Source organism: Rosa chinensis, chromosome 5 (genome assembly GCF_002994745.2).
Source record: "Rosa chinensis cultivar Old Blush chromosome 5, RchiOBHm-V2, whole genome shotgun sequence".
Classification (NCBI taxonomy): Eukaryota; Viridiplantae; Streptophyta; class Magnoliopsida; order Rosales; family Rosaceae; genus Rosa; species Rosa chinensis.
Window position 1 is genome coordinate 72,160,546 of NC_037092.1, and position 20,784 is coordinate 72,181,329.

At 38.2% G+C, this 20,784-nt stretch overlaps 1 protein-coding gene across 1 annotated transcript; it reads left to right on the forward strand.

Moving 5' to 3' along the window:
- The first annotated feature begins 12,815 nt into the window (after positions 1 to 12,815).
- LOC112202161 (pumilio homolog 2) lies at positions 12,816 to 20,653 on the forward strand. The gene is made up of 9 exons (XM_040519545.1): positions 12,816 to 14,025; positions 15,482 to 17,067; positions 17,156 to 17,297; positions 17,387 to 17,494; positions 18,089 to 18,301; positions 18,392 to 18,502; positions 19,020 to 19,214; positions 19,654 to 19,828; positions 20,117 to 20,653. The coding sequence occupies exons 1-9, from the start codon at positions 13,327 to 13,329 to the stop codon at positions 20,158 to 20,160; spliced, it is 3,273 nt and encodes a 1,090-aa protein (XP_040375479.1). The 5' UTR covers positions 12,816 to 13,326; the 3' UTR covers positions 20,161 to 20,653.
- The last annotated feature ends 131 nt before the right edge of the window (positions 20,654 to 20,784 follow it).

A 20,784-nucleotide genomic window follows, 5' to 3' on the forward strand; every position in this document is an offset into this window, starting at 1 on the left:
TACATAGGATAAAAGGTTACAGAGCATTTAGACTCAGTGTTCAATTGTGGGACAGATATCAAGTGATGAGATAAGTCAGGCACATATAACACATTATGGAGTTCTAAAGTGGGAGTAATACGCACAGACCCTGACCCTAACACAGGAAAAGCCTCACCATTGACATTGGTTACATAGGACACTGATGGGGAAGACAATTCAGTAAAATATGATTTGTCATAAGTCATATGATTGGAGGCACCAGAATCAATAATCCATGTATCAGAACCAACAAAGTTAGAAATCTGTAAAGCCATACCAATTTTACCTCGACCAGCTATAGAGGCTATAGGGGTAGCTCCACCTGCTGTATGATGATCTTGGCCAGCCACTCCATAGAAATCCGGTTCTTGGACCAAGTGAACCGCAACTGCTTTCATCTTAAGGCGATAACCTTGCTTTTTAGGTTTAAGGTGTGGATTCAACTTCCAACAAGTCTCCTGAACATGCCCAAGATCGTTGCAATAAGAGCATTGAGGACGAGGATGGTTGGTGAAGCCTTGTGGGAAACCTTGCTGATGAAGTGGGGCCGAACTCTGTTGTTGAAGGAAAGGTGCAGGTGACTTGGCCTGAATGGCTAGGCTAGATACTTCAACCTGTGCATGTTTGACACTTTCCTGCTGAGATTCATCCTTGCGGATGTATGTAAAAGCTGTGTTCAAGCTAGGAGGGTCTGTCATTCTGAGCAATTCCCCCTTGGCACTGCCATGCTTCTCATCAAGCCCTCTCAGGAAGACATGAACCCTTTCTAGCTCCTTCTCCTTCTGGTACCACACAAGATCTTCCTGATTCTTGATCTTGCAAGGACGCTTCTGATCAATTTCAGCCCATACATTCTTCAGCTTGGTGAAAAACACTGACACTGGTTGCCCATTATGTTGCATTCTTGCAGCTTTGCACATTAGTTCATGAACCTGTATAAAATAAGACTCATTCGTATAGAGATCTCCCAACGTCTTCCATATTGCCTCAGCAGTTTCACATTCCTCTACCATCTATAGCACATCATCAGTCATGGCTCTAAATAAAATGGACATTACAAACCCATCATCATCTTCCCACTTAGCATAGGCCTTTATGTCATCTTCACTAGGAACCTTGATTGTTCCTGTCACGTGTCCCATCTTGTGTATCCCATGAAGATAAACGGACATAATCTTCTTCCATATTCGGAAATTGGTACCAGTGAGTTTGGTATCTCCAAAAGAACCACCTTCTGAACTCTTAACAGAGACCTCAACTTTCTGAACCTCATTGGCCTTAGAACCCTGACTTTCACTGTCATCACCACCCATTGCAATAATACAATAGAAAATATATGAATCCCAAAGTACGCAGCGGAAATAAACAAATAGTAACTGTTTTTTTTTTTTTGGAACCTGACTGAGTTTGACCAAGTGAGTTGGCTGAGTTTGACCGAGTGAGCGAGTTGGCTGAGTTTGACCGAGTGAGCGAGTGAGCGAGTTGACTGAGTTTGAGCGGGTTGGAAAGGACGCCGACTGAAGCAGGTGATTGGCGACATCGATCTGAACGGAGGGCGCCGGCAGTCTGGGCGAACGTTGGCTGGACCGCAACTGGACCGAAGATGAGCGCCGGTGAAGACGAAGCTGATCTGGACCAACTGAAGATGAGACAAAGTCGATCGAAGATGAGGCAAAGTCGATCGGAGATGGAGGCGAAGTCGATCGAAGATGAGGCCAACTGGGCTGATTGAAGATGAGACTGAAGAAGCAACCGGACTTGACCCGGCTCGATGGACGCACGGACTGGTGCTGGTGTGGAAGTCTGGAACAGAGGACGAGTCTGATCTTGGGACAGATGAAGGACGACGTCGTTTGGAGTGAAACAGACAGAAAAGAAACCGATCTGGAAGGATGAAGGCTGCCGTCAGTTGGAGACAAAACCCTAACAAACGGGGTTCTCAAAAAGGATTTTCCTCTAAATAAGAGAAAAATAAAGAAAAACAAAGAGACAAAGTCCTTTTTCCAGATCTTTGCTCTGATACCAAGTCAAATTAGACAAGATAGAGAGAATGAATTTTTCTGATATTTTATTACACCCATTCTGTGGTGTATATAAATAGATTACAATCATACTACAACTATTGTGTACTACTGTACTACACAACATATACAAGGTAAGTAGTTATAACAATATATTCCCTTGTATTCTATTCCTAATAGGGAACAATGGCTCACACTAACAGAGTTGACCTTTTATAGGTGATAGGAAGAGACTGACTTCTTCCTTACTTTCGATGTGGGACTGATATGCCTCAACTCCCAGCTTATTGATGCTTCAGCGAGGTGATCTTGGCGTGTCGCGTCAGCGACTATCTTGGGCTAAGCCGGAGACTCAGACGATAGGTTGTCTGGCGGTGTTTCCGTAGGTCACACTCTTAGCATGAGCGTGACTCATTATAGCTAATTATGGTTTAGGCAAATGAGTACAATATATATCTTATTTTGTGCGACTATAGGAAAAAACAGTTAAAAAAAAAACAGCATTAGCAAAAGGCTCAAGACATAATGTGGTCATTGTGGTGTGTTTTTTAGACCTTTCCCAGGTGCCATTTCTTCTTTTGGTTACATGGTTTATGCTTCATTGAATATAGTCTTTCTTTCATCACTTTTCCAAGAAAATTAGACAAAAGGTTTCATGTAAAAGAAAAGAAGATTTTGCTTTTTCAACGTAATATCGGGGAATTGCTTTTAATTTTGTTACAAAAAGAAAGGTCTTTATATGATCTACTAGTGTTGCTTGACCAGCCTGTCACCATCAAAATGGTTCGGAGAGAACGAATGCGACTTTGGTTGTTTGGGAAAAGGATTGAAGACCGAGTCCATGACCCAGTTTCTATGATTCATAGATCGATCAGTTTGGATCAAAATTTGGTTCCCAAAGGAAAGAATTTTGATTTAGATGAGTTTTTTCTTTGTAGTTCAATAATCAGAATTCGTCAACTTTTAGATTTTCAGTCTCCAAGAATCATATTTGACAACATCCTTTCATGAGTCTCATGTGGTATAGTTCTTGTAATCTAAACTATTCAACTTTTTTTTTTGGGTTAAAACGGAGGAGACCAACCATTAGACCACTAAGGCCGACCCTAATAACTTGAACTATATATTCAACATCTTTCTTTAAAAATCATGTTTAAAAAAATTTTCAAGTCCCTCTCTAGGGATCATATTTGTTTTTTCTTCTTATTTGTTCGAAAGTCCTCGTAAAAATCATGATAGAATCGGAACATCTCAACCTCCAGGCTATGTAAGATATCAATATATACTAGTCACCCATTCTGTATAATATATCAGTCGTTATGTCCTCCACTAAAAATAATTATTTAGAGACTATTAGTTACTTTTTTCGTCTTGACAATAATAGAGTTTTTTCGATCAGAACTTTCACTACTAGAAAAATGGCATCAGAAATCGGCTAAAAACCGATGAGAAAAAGAATCCCGACCGATGTCTTAGTGGGTGATGAGAAAGGTCTAGAAAATCTAGACATCGGTTTTTAGCCGATGTCTAGTATCAGTATACACATCGGTTATCTATTATAAATCGATGTAAATACGTTTAAATGATAACAAACTTATATGTTTAACTATTGTTAAACCCTCATTTTATTGCCTTTAATGCTTAAAGAAATATAGATCCTACAACACAATTATGCATTTTAACATCGTTATTCATTCAAGAAACGATGACTGATACTGTTTCACACATCGATTCTCAAGAAAGAACGATGTTCATTATCTTGTAAAACATCGATTTCTGAAAAAGAGTGATGTCCTTGCCACTATGAAACATCGGTTTTTTAGTCTACATCGATGACCATACTTAAACTAGACATCGATCTCTATTTAAAACTCGATGTGCACCAGTTTGTGACACATCGATTCTAATATAATAATTCGATTACCATTTGTTGATGAGACATCGAGTTTTGTTGTGAAACTGATGTATTCTCTCATAATGGACTTCGTTTTTATAGTTATATACTGATTTTAACTTTATATATATACATCATAGTCTTTAGATGAGGATGACATCCACAAAATATATAGTTGCTGCTATAAAATGCAATCTACATTTGACAAGAGTAATTTGAATATTAGGTATTCTTCAAATTTCTATTCAAAATCATTATCCCTGACAGTTCACAAAATAGGCAAAACAAAACCCCAATTAACCTACTACGTACAAGGCTAGCCTAGCAATTACTATTGCAATATTGTAAACCAAGAGTTTTACATTAGCTCTTTGAAGATGTCCTCTTGCTGCGCCAAGGGCTACTTTAAGTCTCCTCATCCAGTTCAACCTAATTCCTGACTTCCCTGCACAGAAAACTTTCTAATATATCACATAAGAACAAATTGAAACAATAAGTAATCCTGGTAATTAAAGTGGGATTCAGTTCCAGGCCTCTCTTCTCTGGTAGAATAGCTAGAGCTAACAAAGCTTAATTTTTAATTTCCGGATTTCAATGATGCCAGATGAGGACTAGAGTGTATCTCTTATATACACTCTAATTGGATGACAAGGCTGAATTCTGCTGATTATTTGCTAATTCTTGGATCATCGGAGATTCTATTCTATCACAGGTCATCAAAATGATTCTATTCTATTCTATTCTTCTAAATGGTACCAAGAAATGAAATTTTTCATGGCAAGGCTATATGTACCTCAAGTGGCTTGAAAGGGTAATCGAGTGGGAAGTGAATGGATAGAAGGAAAACACCTCCAGTAAATGGGTTGTCGGCTGGACCCATAATTGTTGCTTGCTAATGGAACATATCCTCAGCAACATGACCTATTGAAAAAGAAGCTGTAAGTTGTAATCTGTAGCTATGATAACATCTTAGTAAACTTCAGTAGAAAAACTTTAATGCCTCTTTTCCCCTCTGCATAAACAACTGGGTTCTGACGGCATACACATTTGGTCAAATAGCTTAATCATTAATTTAAAATCACAGTTACATCCATCCAATTAACTAGCCAAAAACAGTAACCAATCCTTTTATGGTGGAATTATATGAAATTTACGAGTAACAGAGTGCTGAATGACAAACACCATTATCTAAAGCAGGATAAGCATCAAATGGCCACATTATTATACCTGCATAGCTGCTGCTGAAGCCAGCAATGCTTCACATTCGTCAAGCATGGGTTTCTCTTACACTGCTACAACAAGTTCAGAGACCAGACCATTCAGCCCGTCCACCTGCTCATATAAATATAAAGTTTCAAACCATTAGGTACATTCTTTTGTGAAACTTAAAGCTCACACAAACTTACCCTGCAAACAATAATTAGTCTTGTAGACAGGGAAGCAGGGGTCATTACCCACAGAAGATTGAATAACAACTAAACTAATGAACACAAAACAGATTAACTACTCTGACCAGAAACCAAAACGAAAATAAAAACCTAACCTAAACTGCTCAGATATCAATGAAATTTTATAGATATTAAGCTAACATACTAAACTGGATACTGGTAAATTTTTAGGGATTTTGGAGATCATTTGCTATGGTAATTAATTAAAAGAAAACAGAGGACAGAAACCTGCGAAAACAGAAACTAAAGAAATAAACAAAATGATTTTGGGGTTTTTGGTTTTGAGAAAACAATCAAAATAAACAAGTTAGAGACAACCTATCCACTCCAAAACAATCAAGCAACAAAGCTTTACAACTTGGTGAATTCTTTTTTGATGTCTTACTTCCCCTACCAGTACCCTACCCAAATCTTGACTTCTCCCTATATACATTCAAGTGTAAAATGATAACTAAGAATTGCATCATGCAGATATTGCATTGCTTACTCTATTTCCTATTATTCAATTCAACAAAATCATTTTCCACATTTTCTACATAACCCTATGGCTCGAAATCTTAACGAAATCTTCATTTACCACCCAATTTGCAAAAAGAAGGAATGCATGAAAACAAAGTAAGTTGGGAATTACCGGTGAGATGTCCTTGTAGCCATCACTTGAAAGGTCTCCACTCTACCAACCTCCCAACACTCCATATATCCAATTTTCTTCTGCATTCAAAAACACAATCAAATCAGAAACCTATGCTTTCACTCAGTTTTGAATTCCTGCTGCTGTTTGTTTGCTGCTGAAACTAATTGAAAATTAAAGAAATAAAAAATAAAAATAAAAGGAAAGAGTAAGAAGAGGTTGGAAATCCATACTGGGGTGAAGCAAGAGAGAGAGGGGATTGGTAGAAAGGCGAAGTGGGGGAGAAGACAAGGACGGCAAGGATGAGAGAGAGAGTGACCACCACTACGGTGAACATGGGCTTCACTGAAATCACCGCCATTTCATCTCTCGATTGAGATCTCAATCTTGTTTAAGAAGATAACTAAGCCAATCCCATTGTAAAATGAAGCTCTAGACTACAAATCAAGTTTCTTACTTTTTCTATGGACCTATAAGACTGAATTATAATTCTAACAACAAACACTGTAAAAATATACACCAAATCAACTTCCATTCTAAAATTGAGATTCACATTCATATAGAAATTCATGTAATTTTCCTCAACTTGGTTACAGGACACCTCATTAATTTCAGAAGACAAAAGGAACAGAGATTCACAATTACAAAGGAAAAGGGAAGAACCCATTTCCTTTCTCATAAGAATGATTCAATCTTTTCTAGTAAACACAATACATTGCGAGAGGAGTAGAAATTTAGTGCAATCCAAAAAAAAAAAGTGAACTTGGCATGAAAATCCTAACTGGGTACCAAAGTAAAGGCAGTAGCAAACCCCATGAAGCAAATACATCAGATACTATCAATCAGAGAGATACACAACAGTCTACCATATAGCATTACTTCTGAGACCATAGAAATCATTATCTCCTCAAGCAATGACTACTGGTTAGCCCAGGAAATAATAGATGATGATACCATATGATATATATATATATATATATATATATATATATACACCAATCACTACAATCATAACCAGACAACTATACTACACCATATGATATTAATTCATCGTAAGCCACTAGGTCCATCCATAATTCCATTACACAATGTAAACATTGGAATTCATGCTATGGTACCGAAAATCAAAGTAGTTCCACGTAATATAGAGTCAGCAATAAAATCAAACAATACAAGATAGAGAATTTGCCCCTACCGGATGGTCATGTGAAATCATTCCCTTGGGATACTACCAAGATTTTGTCCACTGTGTTGTATCTCCCAGCATCAAACCTGAACAAAGGCATATTATTCCTAAATCATAATCATTATTACAAAACATATTGCACCAAATTCAATAACTTTCTTACAGATTAAAAGTCAATAGCTTTGTTAGGAATAAAAAGCGAAAGAATTGAAACCTAGTTGTCCCAGGAGGTGGTGACGAGGTGATTGGCTTTGGGGCTGAAGCTGAGGCTCGAAATGGAGTCGTTTGGAGGTTCAGCGACCTATTGATTGAATCCAAATTACACAAAATTAACAAAAATATATACATTCATGAATCAAATCAAAGAAAATAAAAAAGTTGAATCGAATTTAAACCTCGAAGGACTTGTTGGGATTCGTGTTCTGATTGGCAGCCGGCATGAAACTCGACATCGGAGAAGCTGCTGCTTACTGCGCTCAAACAAAGATTACAGTGACGATTGGTTAAAGGAGAAACACAGAGACGAACAAAGACAGTAGTGATTTGAATCAATTTCAGGGTTGCTGTTTTATAGAGAAAGAGAGAAGCAACTTACAGAAGCTGGTAGTGGCAGTGAAGAGCAAAACCTAGAGAGAGAAAGAGGGGGAACTACTTTTGCTTTGGGGATGGCTAGGGTTTCGTCAAGAACCCGGTCCTTGATGGCCTGGACCTGAAGCTCCATGTCCTTCACAGCGGCGTCGACGGCCGACAAATCGGTGACGCTGCTGGCTGGGTACACTGAATTGTTCAATTTCGGAGCTTTAGTGGATGCTATGCTTGTTATCGGAGACGAAATCATAAAAGTAAGGTTGGGTAATCAGGTCGGGTCTTACTGTTTCGCGCAATAACGAGCTCTTGGAGCTCTGAGATCGGACTGTTGAACCCAGCGATCAGCGAATCTAACGACGCCTCTGCTTTCTCCGCTCCCATCTCCGTATCTCTCTTCAGAACAAAAAGACGATGAAACGTCAGACAGAAAATCAGTATTGCTGGTGGGGAGAAAAGAGAGAGGACCTACGCTGGTGGCGGTCGAAGAACGAGCTCGAGGCAGCTCAGGTTTGAGAACGAGACTGGGGCGGGTCAGGTTGGAGAACAAGGTCGACGCAAAGAAGGAGGCGCGCGCTGGAGTCTAGTAATTAGGGTTCGAAAGTTTCAGACAAAGTGAAAAAAGTCTAAGTGTTGGGGGGAATGAATATTTTGGTCCCCCCGCGTTTCTGAAATTTTCAACTTAGTCCCGAACGCATTTTTGAAAAAATTTTGAACGAGAGTTTAGATATCGGTTAATTTGACGACCGATGTTAATAATAACAATAGAAATCGGAAATCTCATCAACCGATGTTAACACGTTTTTTTACATCGCGTGCAATTCCAACCGATTTAATAGTGGTGATGTCTATTGACATAATTCTAGTAGTGTTTCTTACGTTTTGTCGAGATGGTTTTGTGCACCTTGAGGGTTTCATACAACCATGTTGAGATGCTTTTTTTTTTTAACCACGGGGGAGAACACGGTAGAGCTTCCTGTAAAGTATTGGAAATAAATTAAACCATGTCGTCAAACTTCTTATTTTGATGTTGAATCTTCTGCAGCCATGGATCATTTTTGATCTGTCCCTTAGAGTTGGTCATGATCATCTCTATTTGTTCTTTTTGCTCCACAAAATGCTTCGTTGAGTTTTAACGGTGGTGGTAAGGGTCTTATATAGTTTGTCATTGATGCGACCTTTATCAAGGTTCTTGCACCTTTAATATGATGCATCTTTTATTATTATTAATTTATAAGACTTGAATTTATTAGAATAGAAGTTTACACAAAGCAAGTCGGACCAAGCCTAAACTTGCACAAAGTGCAAAGGATTGAAAACATGAAAGGAAACTTAATGTTCTTGAGAATACAAGAAACGAAGCAACATAAAACCAACATTGCAAATAGTATACAAAGCTAGAAAACAACCTCATAATTTGCTAGCAATCTATGCAACACGATAAGTAGTACCTAAAGACGAATCTTAACTACAAAGTCCTACAATGAAATTAGGAAGTGAAATCCACCAAATAAAACTAATAACTAGCACTAAACTCAACAAACTTATCTGCCAAAGCATTTCCCTCGATCTCTATTAGTAGGAGTCACTTTAAACTGAATGGATTAGTATAATAAAAATTGAGCCAAGCTACCCTTAACCTCTATGGGATCAAATCAGGTGCTTTGAAATAATGCACGGCAATTGATGAGTCAGTTTCAAGCCAAATACAAGTCCAACAGTTTGCCCAAGCCACACTTAACTCTTTAATGATCGCTGAAAATATTTCAACATCAACGGCACTATGAACTAAGATTCTATGAGCAAAAACACATTTAAATAAACTTACAAAGTCCCTGAAGATCCCTCCAAAACTCGCTACATGTAAACCTCTACATTTTTTTTTTCAACCCCACCCCTCCCCACCCTTGATGGGGCTCAAACACATGACAAATGGAAAGTCATTGTCTTACCATCTCACAAAACACACACACCTTGTAGACCTCCACATGAACCATTAATATTTACTTTCAACCCACAAATCGGTATAAACCTTGGTGGCTTAAGCCGTTGTGGCTGGTATTAACTATGATGCATCTTGTTATAATTCATGATAAATTTTTTATTTCTGTTAATGATGTGGGTGAGTTGTGACTTGTTGGTAAATTATATTTCTAACATTGTAAAGGTCATGAGTTTGATTCTCACTGGCATATGTAAGGGTGGGGTGGGGTGAGATAAGAGGTTTTTTTTTTCTAAAAAAATAAAATAAAAAATATTTCTGTTAATGATATTTTTGTTTTCTCTAAAAAATGAAAAAAGAAAAAAAAAAGGAAAATCTTAAAATCTCTTGGGCCAGTCTCATTTGAAAACATTTCCCAACACGTTATCCCTGGCCCAATTTTACGTTCCCTAACTGTAGGGTTTTAGGGCAGTCACCATCCACAGATGGCAATTTCATATTAATTCAAAAATTTTAACTGAGAAAACAGTCTACAGGGGCAGCAGAACTGAAGAGAACAGAGAGCAGAGAGAAAGCCCAGAAGAGAAAGAGATAATGTAATGTAATCAAAACTGATGCACACGTGGCTTTGGGCCATTCAGTTTAAACTGAAACACACATTTAGACCTAGAGAGGCAGAGACACAGCCTCTCTTAGATCCTCTTGTTCTAAATATAGCAATGGCTTTTAGATCCTCAACACGCGGTTGCTATTTGCTGACATACACTGACCTTTCCTACCGACGAGGGTTTTGCTCTATTTGGTATTCCAAACTGCTTACTTCAGAACCTGTCATCCTATCGTCTTTGCGAACTAGGACATGCTGCACTAGCACAGTGGCCTGTACTGCCACTTTCACCAATACCCAGATAGGTTGTTTCTCTATTTCTCTGGAAGATGGGGACAGTTTTGTAACTTTTTTTATCGTTTTACTTTTTGTAACTTTCTTTATCGTTTTACTTTTAACTATAGGACACTTTTACTGGTTTGCTTAAGTTTTTTCACCCCCTACCTAATGAGTCAGTAGCACTAAAAAGGGTTTCAATTTGTCATTAGAACATAAATGTTTGCGTAACTATTGTATGAAAATTTTCACCAAAAAAATATTGTATAAAAATAACCAAATTAACCATGTTAGTTAAATTACTATCATACATTCATATCAACCACCACAGGTGGTCGAGTTGGTAAAAGCCTCCAGGTGTGGAACCCCCACGCCCGGGTTCGAATCCCGCAGACGCTTATTGGAGTTAAATCCCAATATATTCTTGATGGCCAAGGGGAGGAATCGTTATGACAAATTAGTCTCTGGGCCTAAGAAGCAAATAAATGCACGATATAGATTAACAAAGAGGGTGCTCAACTGGCTTCAAATGGTTGATCAAGACTTGAGCAATGTCATTGATAATAAGACTTATATCCACCAATTGTACATGTTTTATATGATTTCGAATGAGAAATTGAATAATCATGTTACATTGTTACTGGACAACCATGTGACAAGTACACATACATGCTGGATTACCATTACATGAACTAGGGTTTTGTATTTTTGACCTTTCATTGTGGAAAACACCATTTTTATATGTTATATACTAAATTATAGAGTCACTCAACATATTTTAGTGATAATGAGGGAAACGTGTAACCATTATACAGCTTAAAAAACAATACTCAAGTACGTGTAATCACTTGTAAATCAACAGCATCAAGTTAGTCTATCTCTATCTACACCCAAGAAAACATGAGCATGACATTTCGAGTTTATGGTTTATCTTATGCATATTCTTCAGGTCATTCACGGTCACTATTATAAGTTATTTCGAGCAATTTCACTCACAAATAACAATATTAATTATCAAGCATATTTTGTGAAGTAAAAATAAATTTTCATTAAAAGCAAAACAGTCATAAATATTGGAGTAGCCCATGAGATGAATGAAATGTCCATACCTTTTTCCCTCCCTCCAACATGGGCCTCCAATACCTCAAAGTCTAGTATAACAAGCATGATAAACTTGAGAAGTGCGGTCCTTTATAACCTAGCTAACTAACGAAGCACAATCAAGGATAGGTGACGTGCCCACCTACTTCCATCCCATCACAACAGATATCCGTGGAATTTATTTTGTTTGGTCAACAACACCACGCACCATAGGGAAGGACCAGGTACCATAGTAAATTTTGCAAACCTAGCCGTTCAATCCCTGTCTGGTAACTTCTTGACAAAATGATTAAATTCAGTGACCCATTTCAATTTCCTAATTAAACACAATAAAACCAAAATTGTTAATGTCTCCCTAAAAACTTACCCATTACACAATAAATCCCCATTATTGCTAATAAAAGTTCTAGCTTATGCCCTGTCAGTTTTTTGCAAAAGGGTATTTTTCTTTATAGTTAAAAGTAGGTTAATTGCTAATAACCATGAACCTTTTGACCAACTATTTATTTGTCATGCTGACAGATTTGTAATCAAAGTATATCTGAATTAGGGCAAAGCCCACCCTTTTTAACCAAAACCAAAATGGAAATAGAGAAATTCTTTTCTCTATACAGAAGAATTTCTCACCAAAAAAGTCCAAAACATGGTCAAGAAGTGAACCCCAAAAAAAATTTAAGATAGATACTGCTGCTGCACCATAAAAAGTACACAAAATTGAAGAGAAAGAAAGTTAGATTTTTACTATAAATTTCTACTGTCCAGTAGCTCAATTGTACTTGCCCTGTTTTCACTGGCTTCTAATTTTAGGTTTTTACACACAAGCAGCGAATCTATGGAGTCACAGGTGGCAGTCAGAGATTCTTCTATTGAAAGACGAGAAAAACTAAAACAAACATCATTTTCATTAATCATTATTATTCACAAAAAAAATTAATCAATTTAATTCTTTTTGGTGTTTTGTAAAAAACACCCTCTCATGCCGTTATCACTCGGTCAATTAATCCCTATTTCCCAGGGAACCAAAAAAATAAAAAATAAAAAATCGTAAAAGGTAAAAAATCATATATATTATTTTTTTATTACTTTCTTCTGTACTTTCTCTCTAACTATCTCACACTGTATTTAATCGGCTTTGTTGAACCTGGAACAAAACCCTAACCAGGGTTCTTGTAAGAAGAAATCGCCGCCGTATTGATCTCCCGCCGTCACTTTCCCTTTTATTTCTATCTGACTCTTTCTTTTCATATCTGACGACTTCTCTAAGAGCTCAAGGTCACTCCTTTTCTGTTTCCCTCTAAATTTTTCTCACAATCACTTTCTCCACAGTTAAACCAAACCCCTTTTGTTACAAGAATCTATGGGATTGAATTCTGGGGAAGGTAGTGTTTTTATTAGCTCCGATTGTTTGTTTTGGGGCTGATCGTTTTTGGGTGGGTTGATTTCAGGGGAGATATGAAGTGGGTTGTGGGAAATTTTGGGTTTTGATCAGTAAAGGTGGAAGCTTTGAGGTTGTAAATAAGCAGTGGGGCTAGGTTTTTGGGGTTTTTTTTTTCTAGGGGTTTAGGGTTTGATTACTGGTAGTGGTTAATTTAGGGTAGTGGCTTTTTGTTGAGGATGTTGTCTGAATTGGGGAGAAGGCCAATGCTTGGAGGTAGCGAGGGTTCGTTTGGGGATGAATTTGAGAAGGAGATTGGTATGTTGCTTAGGGAGCAGCGTCGGCAGGAGGCTGATGATCGTGAGAGTGACCTGAATATTTACAGGAGTGGGTCGGCGCCGCCGACTGTGGAGGGTTCTTTGAATGCGGTGGGAGGGTTGTTTGCTGGCGGTGGCGGTGGAAGTGGAGGTGGAGGTGGAGGAGGAGGAGGAGGAGGAGGGGGTGTTGGCGGTGGTGGGGGTGCTGGGTCTGTTCTTTCGGAGTTTCCTGGAGCTAAGAATGGGAATGGGTTTGCGTCGGAGGAGGAGCTGAGGTCTGATCCAGCTTATCTGCAATACTATTACTCGAATGTGAATCTGAATCCGCGGCTTCCGCCTCCTTTGTTGTCGAAGGAGGATTGGAGGTATGCACAGAGGATGAAAGGAGGGAGTTCTGTTTTGGGTGGGATTGGGGACAGGAGGAAAGTGAACAGGGCTGATGATGCTAGTGGTGGGAGATCCATGTTTTCGATGCCGCCAGGGTTTAACTCGAGGAAACAAGAGAGTGAGGTGGAGCCGGACAAAGTGCGTGGCTCAGCGGAGTGGGGTGTTGATGGGCTAATTGGTTTGCCAGGTTTAGGACTTGGCAACAAGCAAAAAAGCCTTGCTGAAATCTTTCAGGTGATTTGCTTCTGCAAGTGTGATTGGTGTTCGCTATTTAGTGCACGTGTTGCTGAAGCCTTGCTTTCATAGTGTGCTATTGTATTTGTTGATAATGCTTTTCGCCAGACTTTATGTTGTTTCTTGATTTGCCCGTTTGACATTTATTTATTGTTGTGCTTGATCTTCGATCTTTAGAACACGTGTTGCTGAACTCTTTCTTTTTGTTTCATAATATGTACTTGCATTTGTTGATAATGCGTTGAGTATCACTTTATTTTTATTCCTTGAATTCCATCCTCTGACATTTATTGCTTCTGTTGTTGTGCTTGATGTTCGTACTTAGTACACGTGTTACCGAATCTTCTTTGTTAGCGTATGCATGTCTTTGTTGAGAAGTTTTGAGTAACACTAGTAAATGTTCCTTGAAATTTCCGATTGATTCTCCAGATGAAAATAATGTATAATTTAGGTGAACATTGAGTTATGGGATTAAAATATTGCTCTGTGTTCAAAATGAAAGTGTTTTCTGGTTGACTGGGACCAAAATGGTCTTACATTGAATGTTCCTCTTAACCTCAGAGCTAGAACTTGACTGTCTACCTACCTTTTGCTCAACTCTTTTGAGAAAGTAGAAATCTAGGAGGTTTATTGAGAAGTGAAAATTCTGTGACTTTACATTGAGACTCTGGTACATAAATTGAAAGCCTTTAAAAAATAAAGAGATTTCTTTTTTATGGCTGCAAGTAAATCAATATCTCTCTTCATGATTGTATCTTGGTTATGGCCGTGTAGTCTGTACACGTAGTGTGGCTCTCTCATACAATGCAACTATCCCTTATTCGTCTGCATCTCTCTTTCAGCTACATGCTCAAGTTTGTCATTCTATGCCTTGGTTAACCTAACAAATGTTCCACGGAGCATAGTAGTATCACTACTTCCAATAAAAGTTGGGGCAATCCTATTGGCACTGGACCCCTGATTCTCTAATTTCACTTAGATGAGCGAACTTGATGAGTCTTTGGTTTAATTTAAGTACAATTTGTTTTTTCTTTGCAACCTCCAAACAAGAGTAGTAAACTGCAATCTAGAATGCCCAGCAAAATCCCTGTGTGGTTGTTGCCTTTAAATTATAAAATGATTACATGACCTCTACTATGTATGCATTAGCATTTTAGATTTTAAGATCAGTTTTCGTATCTTTCAAATTTACTTTAAAGTATTACTATACTGCTTGTATGAAGACCCTTTAAGAAATATTGCTCACATGGAGCCTTTTCCTGAGGACATGATGACATAGTGATCAACTTTTCCAGTTTTGTGTTCTTGTTCGGTTCTTTGTTGTTGCTTGCGATTTTACTTATGGTCCTCATGGTTGATATACAACTGCTGTGCTGAGGCATTTGTTTTTCTTTTTTCTTTTGTCCTGAATTTGTCTCTTTACTTGTATACTGATGTGCAAAGTGTGGTTGTGCAGGATGACTTGGGGCGTACGACTCCTGTTCCTGGGCTTCCTTCTCGTCCAGCCAGCCGTAATGCATTTGATGAAAATGTAGAGGGACTTGGTTCTGCTGAAGCAGACCTGGCTCATTTGCACCGTGACTTGATGACATCTGATGCTTTAAGATCTGGTGCAAATGGCCAGGGCATGTCTGCAGCCCAAAGCATGGGCCCACCTTCTTCATACTCCTATGCTGCAGCTCTAGGTGCTTCCTTGTCAAGAAGCACCACTCCTGATCCTCAGATTGTTGCTAGGGCTCCTAGTCCTTGCCTTACACCTATTGGAGGAGGAAGAGTTAGTGCTTCAGAAAAGAGAGGCATTTCTAGTCCAAGCTCCTTTAATGCTGTCTCATCTGGCATCAATGAGTCTGGAGATCTGGTAGCTGCCTTCTCCACCATGAATTTGTCTTCAAATGGTGTAATAGATGATGAGCACCATTTGCCATCACAGATCAAACAGGATGTTATTGATCACCAGAATTATCTCTTTGGTCTGCAAGGTGCTGATAGTCATGCTAAGCAACTTGCTTACTTAAAGAAGTCTGAATCTGGGAATATACATATGCCTTCTCCACAGTCGGCAAAAGGTTCGTACTCGGATTTGGGTAAGAGCAATGGGGGTGGGTCAGATCTGAACAACTCATCCCCTGACAGGCAAGTTGAGCTGCAAAAATCTGCTGTTCCTTCTAGTAACTTGTATAAAGGATCATCTGCATCGAATCTTAATGGTGGAGGTGGATTGCATAATCAGTATCAGCAAGTGGATAATGCAAATTCATCATTTTCTAACTATGGTTTAAGTGGCTACTCTATGAATCCAGCCTTGGCATCCATGGTGGCTAGCCAACTTGGTACTGGTAATCTGCCTCCTCTTTTTGAAAATGTTACTGCAGCATCAGCTATGGTACCTCCTGGAATGGATTCTAGAGTACTTGGAGGAGGTTTGGCTTCTGGACCAAACCTAGCAGCTGCTGCATCTGATTCACATAATCTTGGTAGATTAGGGAGTCCGATTGCGGGGACCGGTCTCCAGGCGCCTTATGTTGATCCTATGTATCTTCAATACTTGAGGACGTCAGAGTATGCTGCAGCACAGCTTGCTGCCCTGAATGATCCTTCTGTGGATAGGAACTACTTAGGTAATTCATACATGAATTTACTTGAACTTCAAAAGGCGTATCTTGGAGCCTTGCTGTCACCTCAGAAGTCACAGTATGGTGTTGGTGTTCCCTTGGGGGGGAAGACTGGTGGTTCAAATCATCATGGTTATTATGGAAATCATGCCTTTGGCATGTCTTATCCAGGAAGTCCCATGGCAAGTCCTGTTATTCCCAACTCTCCAGTTGCCCCTGGTAGTCCAATGAGGCACAATGATCTTAATATGTGTTATCCTTCTGGGATGAGGAATTTGAATTTGGGTGGGAGTGTCATGGGACCATGGCATCTGGATTCTGGTTGTAACATGGATGAGACCTTTGCATCATCACTCTTAGAAGAGTTTAAGAGCAACAAAGCCAAGTCTTTTGAACTTTTGGAAATCGGAGGACATGTTGTGGAATTCAGGTATAAACTGCCAACACGTTTTTTGGTAATCTATCTTTATGGTTTATGATGGATTTTGGTTTTAATAGTTTTGCTTTTTTATGAGTAGTGCGGATCAATACGGGAGTCGGTTTATTCAACAAAAACTTGAAACAGCCACTACGGATGAGAAAAACATGGTTTACCAGGAAATCATGCCTCAAGCTCTTGCTCTAATGACTGATGTGTTTGGTAATTATGTGATTCAAAAGGTAAATCATTTTCCTATTTCATTCATACTTTTAGTTTGTTTTTACTTGTTGGCATATATTACATGTAACATTCGGATATTTGTATTCAGTTTTTTGAGCACGGACTTCCATCTCAAAGAAGGGAATTGGCCAACAAGCTTTTTGGTCATGTGCTGACACTTAGCCTTCAAATGTATGGTTGTCGGGTGATACAGAAGGTACCAATAATTTGCTACTGTTGCTGTTGCTAGATTTTGCCCTGAATTTCCTTAAATTTGGATCTCTATTCCTATTCTAGTGTTGAACCCAGAACTAATAAGTCATTCATACTTAGTTTTTACACTCTTTGGACTTTGCTGTTTCTATCCTTTTCTTTAGGTGTCCAAAAGGTAGTATAATCTTTAGTTCATAGGAACCTGAATTTAATTTTTCAGAATGAAGGATTCTGTGTTTCAGATGGTTGAGTCATCTTAATCTAATTCTGAGGACAATGCTCGAGTCATCTTACATTTTGTTTCAGATGTGAATGATACTGTCTTTGTTCAATCTTGTCTTCCATCAATGACTAAAGTTTATTTAGTTACAGCAGTCTCCTAGAGAAAAGTGAGATACAGTGGGACAGTGGGTTATTTTTTGTTATTATATTACAATTTCCTTGATGATAAAATTGATTTCTAAAGTTACTTAAATTTTCAAGGTCATTTTTGTCATATTTTTTTTTGGGTTGACAAGGGGTCTTCTCTTAAATAATAGTATAAATACAACGGTTGCTACGGTATATTCCAGTATAAATGGTTTTACTAAATGTTCAGGCAATAGAAGTTGTTGATCTGGACCAGAAGATCAAAATGGTTGAAGAACTTGACGGCCATGTCATGCGCTGTGTGCGTGACCAGAATGGGAACCATGTCATTCAGAAGTGTATTGAATGTGTCCCTGAAGAGGCCATTCATTTTATAGTCTCAACGTTTTTTGATCAAGTTGTGACCCTTTCCACTCATCCATATGGGTGTCGTGTGATACAGGTAGAGAGACCTCTTTCTCTTTTGTTTTTGTGCTTGTGTAACTTCTTTTTAACAAGCTGAATAATGTATAACAATGTTCTCATGTGGCAGAGAGTGCTTGAGCACTGCAATGACCAGAATACTCAGAGCAAAGTTATGGATGAGATTTTAGGAGCTGTTAGCATGCTGGCACAAGATCAGTATGGCAATTATGTTGTTCAGGTTCATAATTTTCCTTGAATATACTCTTGTGCTGAAAGAACCTTTACGGACTTTTGTTTGGTCACAGTAGTCATTTATTTTTATGATTTTGGCTTTGATTTGTGGTGTTTTGATTTTCTTCTAATTATGGTTCAAGTTTGATGTCTAAAAGTCACCTAAACATTTCGTAGTCATGAAGTCTGAGCCTATATATATGTATTGCCTTCAGTTTCATTACTGTATCTTTGTTAGCTAAGCAACAGAGTTCCATTACAGTATATTTTGTATTCAGTCTGCACCTGTTGAAACCATTTATTTGGTTTTCCTATTAGATGAAGTTCACCTTTTGTTTTCTTCTTCACCCCATGACCGATATTTCACTTTGAAATTAATTGCAAATTATCAGCTTATTGTTTATTGAGTTTGAAACCACAAACCTTGTGGCTTGTGTTAACATGTCAGCATATCCTTGTGTTAACATTCAAAGCTTGAAATCATGTATTGAATTTTCTTTGATGCTTTACCTCTCTATGAACAGCATGTACTGGAGCATGGAAAGCCACATGAGCGTTCTGCTATAATAAAGGAATTAGCTGGGAAGATAGTCCAAATGAGTCAACAGAAGTTTGCCTCTAATGTTGTAGAGAAATGCTTAGCTTTTGGTGGTCCTGCTGAAAGGGAATTACTAGTGAATGAGATGCTTGGCACTACTGATGAAAATGAGCCTCTTCAGGTTAGTCGTACTTCTGTTCTTATTACAAACTTCTATGTATTCATAAAAGTCATGGAATGTAAAGGATAATTAAGGTGTGAAACAAGTAGAGGTAGGATTTTGTGGAATGTAATGGATTTTGGATTTGCAGAAATTCTCACCATGGGAAACTTGATTTAGAACCTTGTGCTTTGTAACCAGATGTGTTAAACCCTGAAATTTGGAACATTTGTCATTTGGGATTTAGTTTTTATATACATTAAGGGAATGAGTATACAATTAGAAACTTTTTTTAAATTATTATTTTTCAATACAATACAATGACACACTTAGGTTTCTGAGAATCCATGCTCGTATGCATGGTTCTGTATGTTGATTGCATCTTGACACACACATAGATTTTTCTTTCCTGAATCTCGGCTTGATGTCCTTTTAATGATTGATTGGTTTGTATGTACAGGCAATGATGAAAGATCAGTTTGCAAACTACGTTGTACAGAAAGTGTTGGAGACTTGTGATGACCAACAACGCGAGCTGATTCTTTCACGAATTAAAGTTCATTTGAATGCATTGAAGAAATACACTTACGGGAAGCATATCGTGGCTCGTGTAGAAAAACTTGTTGCTGCTGGGGGTACTTCTTCTTTTTCTCTTTGCCATTTAATTTTATAGCTATGCTCTATATTTTATGTAGAAGTATACACATTTGAAAATACACAAGGCAGATGTCTGCATTTCACTCCTATTCCATAGATATCAAATGAGTTCATGTATAATATCTGAACTGATGACTTGATACTTTCATTCCATCACCCTTTAATTCTAGATTATGAAATTTTTTGAAGTTGGAAATTCAGTTTATGGATTTTTTTTGGGTTGGTTTTTATAATATATTAATCCGTACTTGGTTAAATTGTTTCAGAAAGGAGAGTTGCTGCTGCTCAGTTGGCTCCTCACCCTGCTTAGGCGGCGTAGGAAAGAAAGTTGTTTGTACAGCTAACTGAGGCTAGTGTGTGTTTCCCTCTCTCCATCGTTCGTATCTAGAAGCTCTGACTCTTACCTGTCTTTTTCAAGACAGGTACGAGGCAGGTTGGAAAATAAAGTTGTTGCTTTGTACTGGAAAACTGTACATTGTGTAGTTTAAAAGTTTATACATAGAGTCGAAGCTAGCTGAGGTTCAGATGTTGAATGTTCGCTCGCACCTGAGGCCCCTGCAAGAGGAGATAAATGCACTATACAAGTTTTTCTAAGGGTGTAAAAATGATTAATGGTGAGGTTAGTAGTCTATATGTTGACGTGACTGTACAAAAATGTTGCCATGTGGAGAGCTGTTCATGATTAGGCGAGGCCACAGTTTTTTATAATGTATGGTAATGACTTTGTTTTTTGGTTCTTCTAATTACATAAAGTACAATTTTCTATCCGATCAAGTATAATGATCAAGGGGTTATCTTATGTATTTGCTGCTGTTTTTTAATGCATCAATGCTCTTTCTTCCACAAACAGAGAAATTAATAATTCTCCCCTAAACTAGAATTTCGGCCCATTTTGAATCGATTTGATCCAATCTTGGTGCTTTGTTATAAAAGT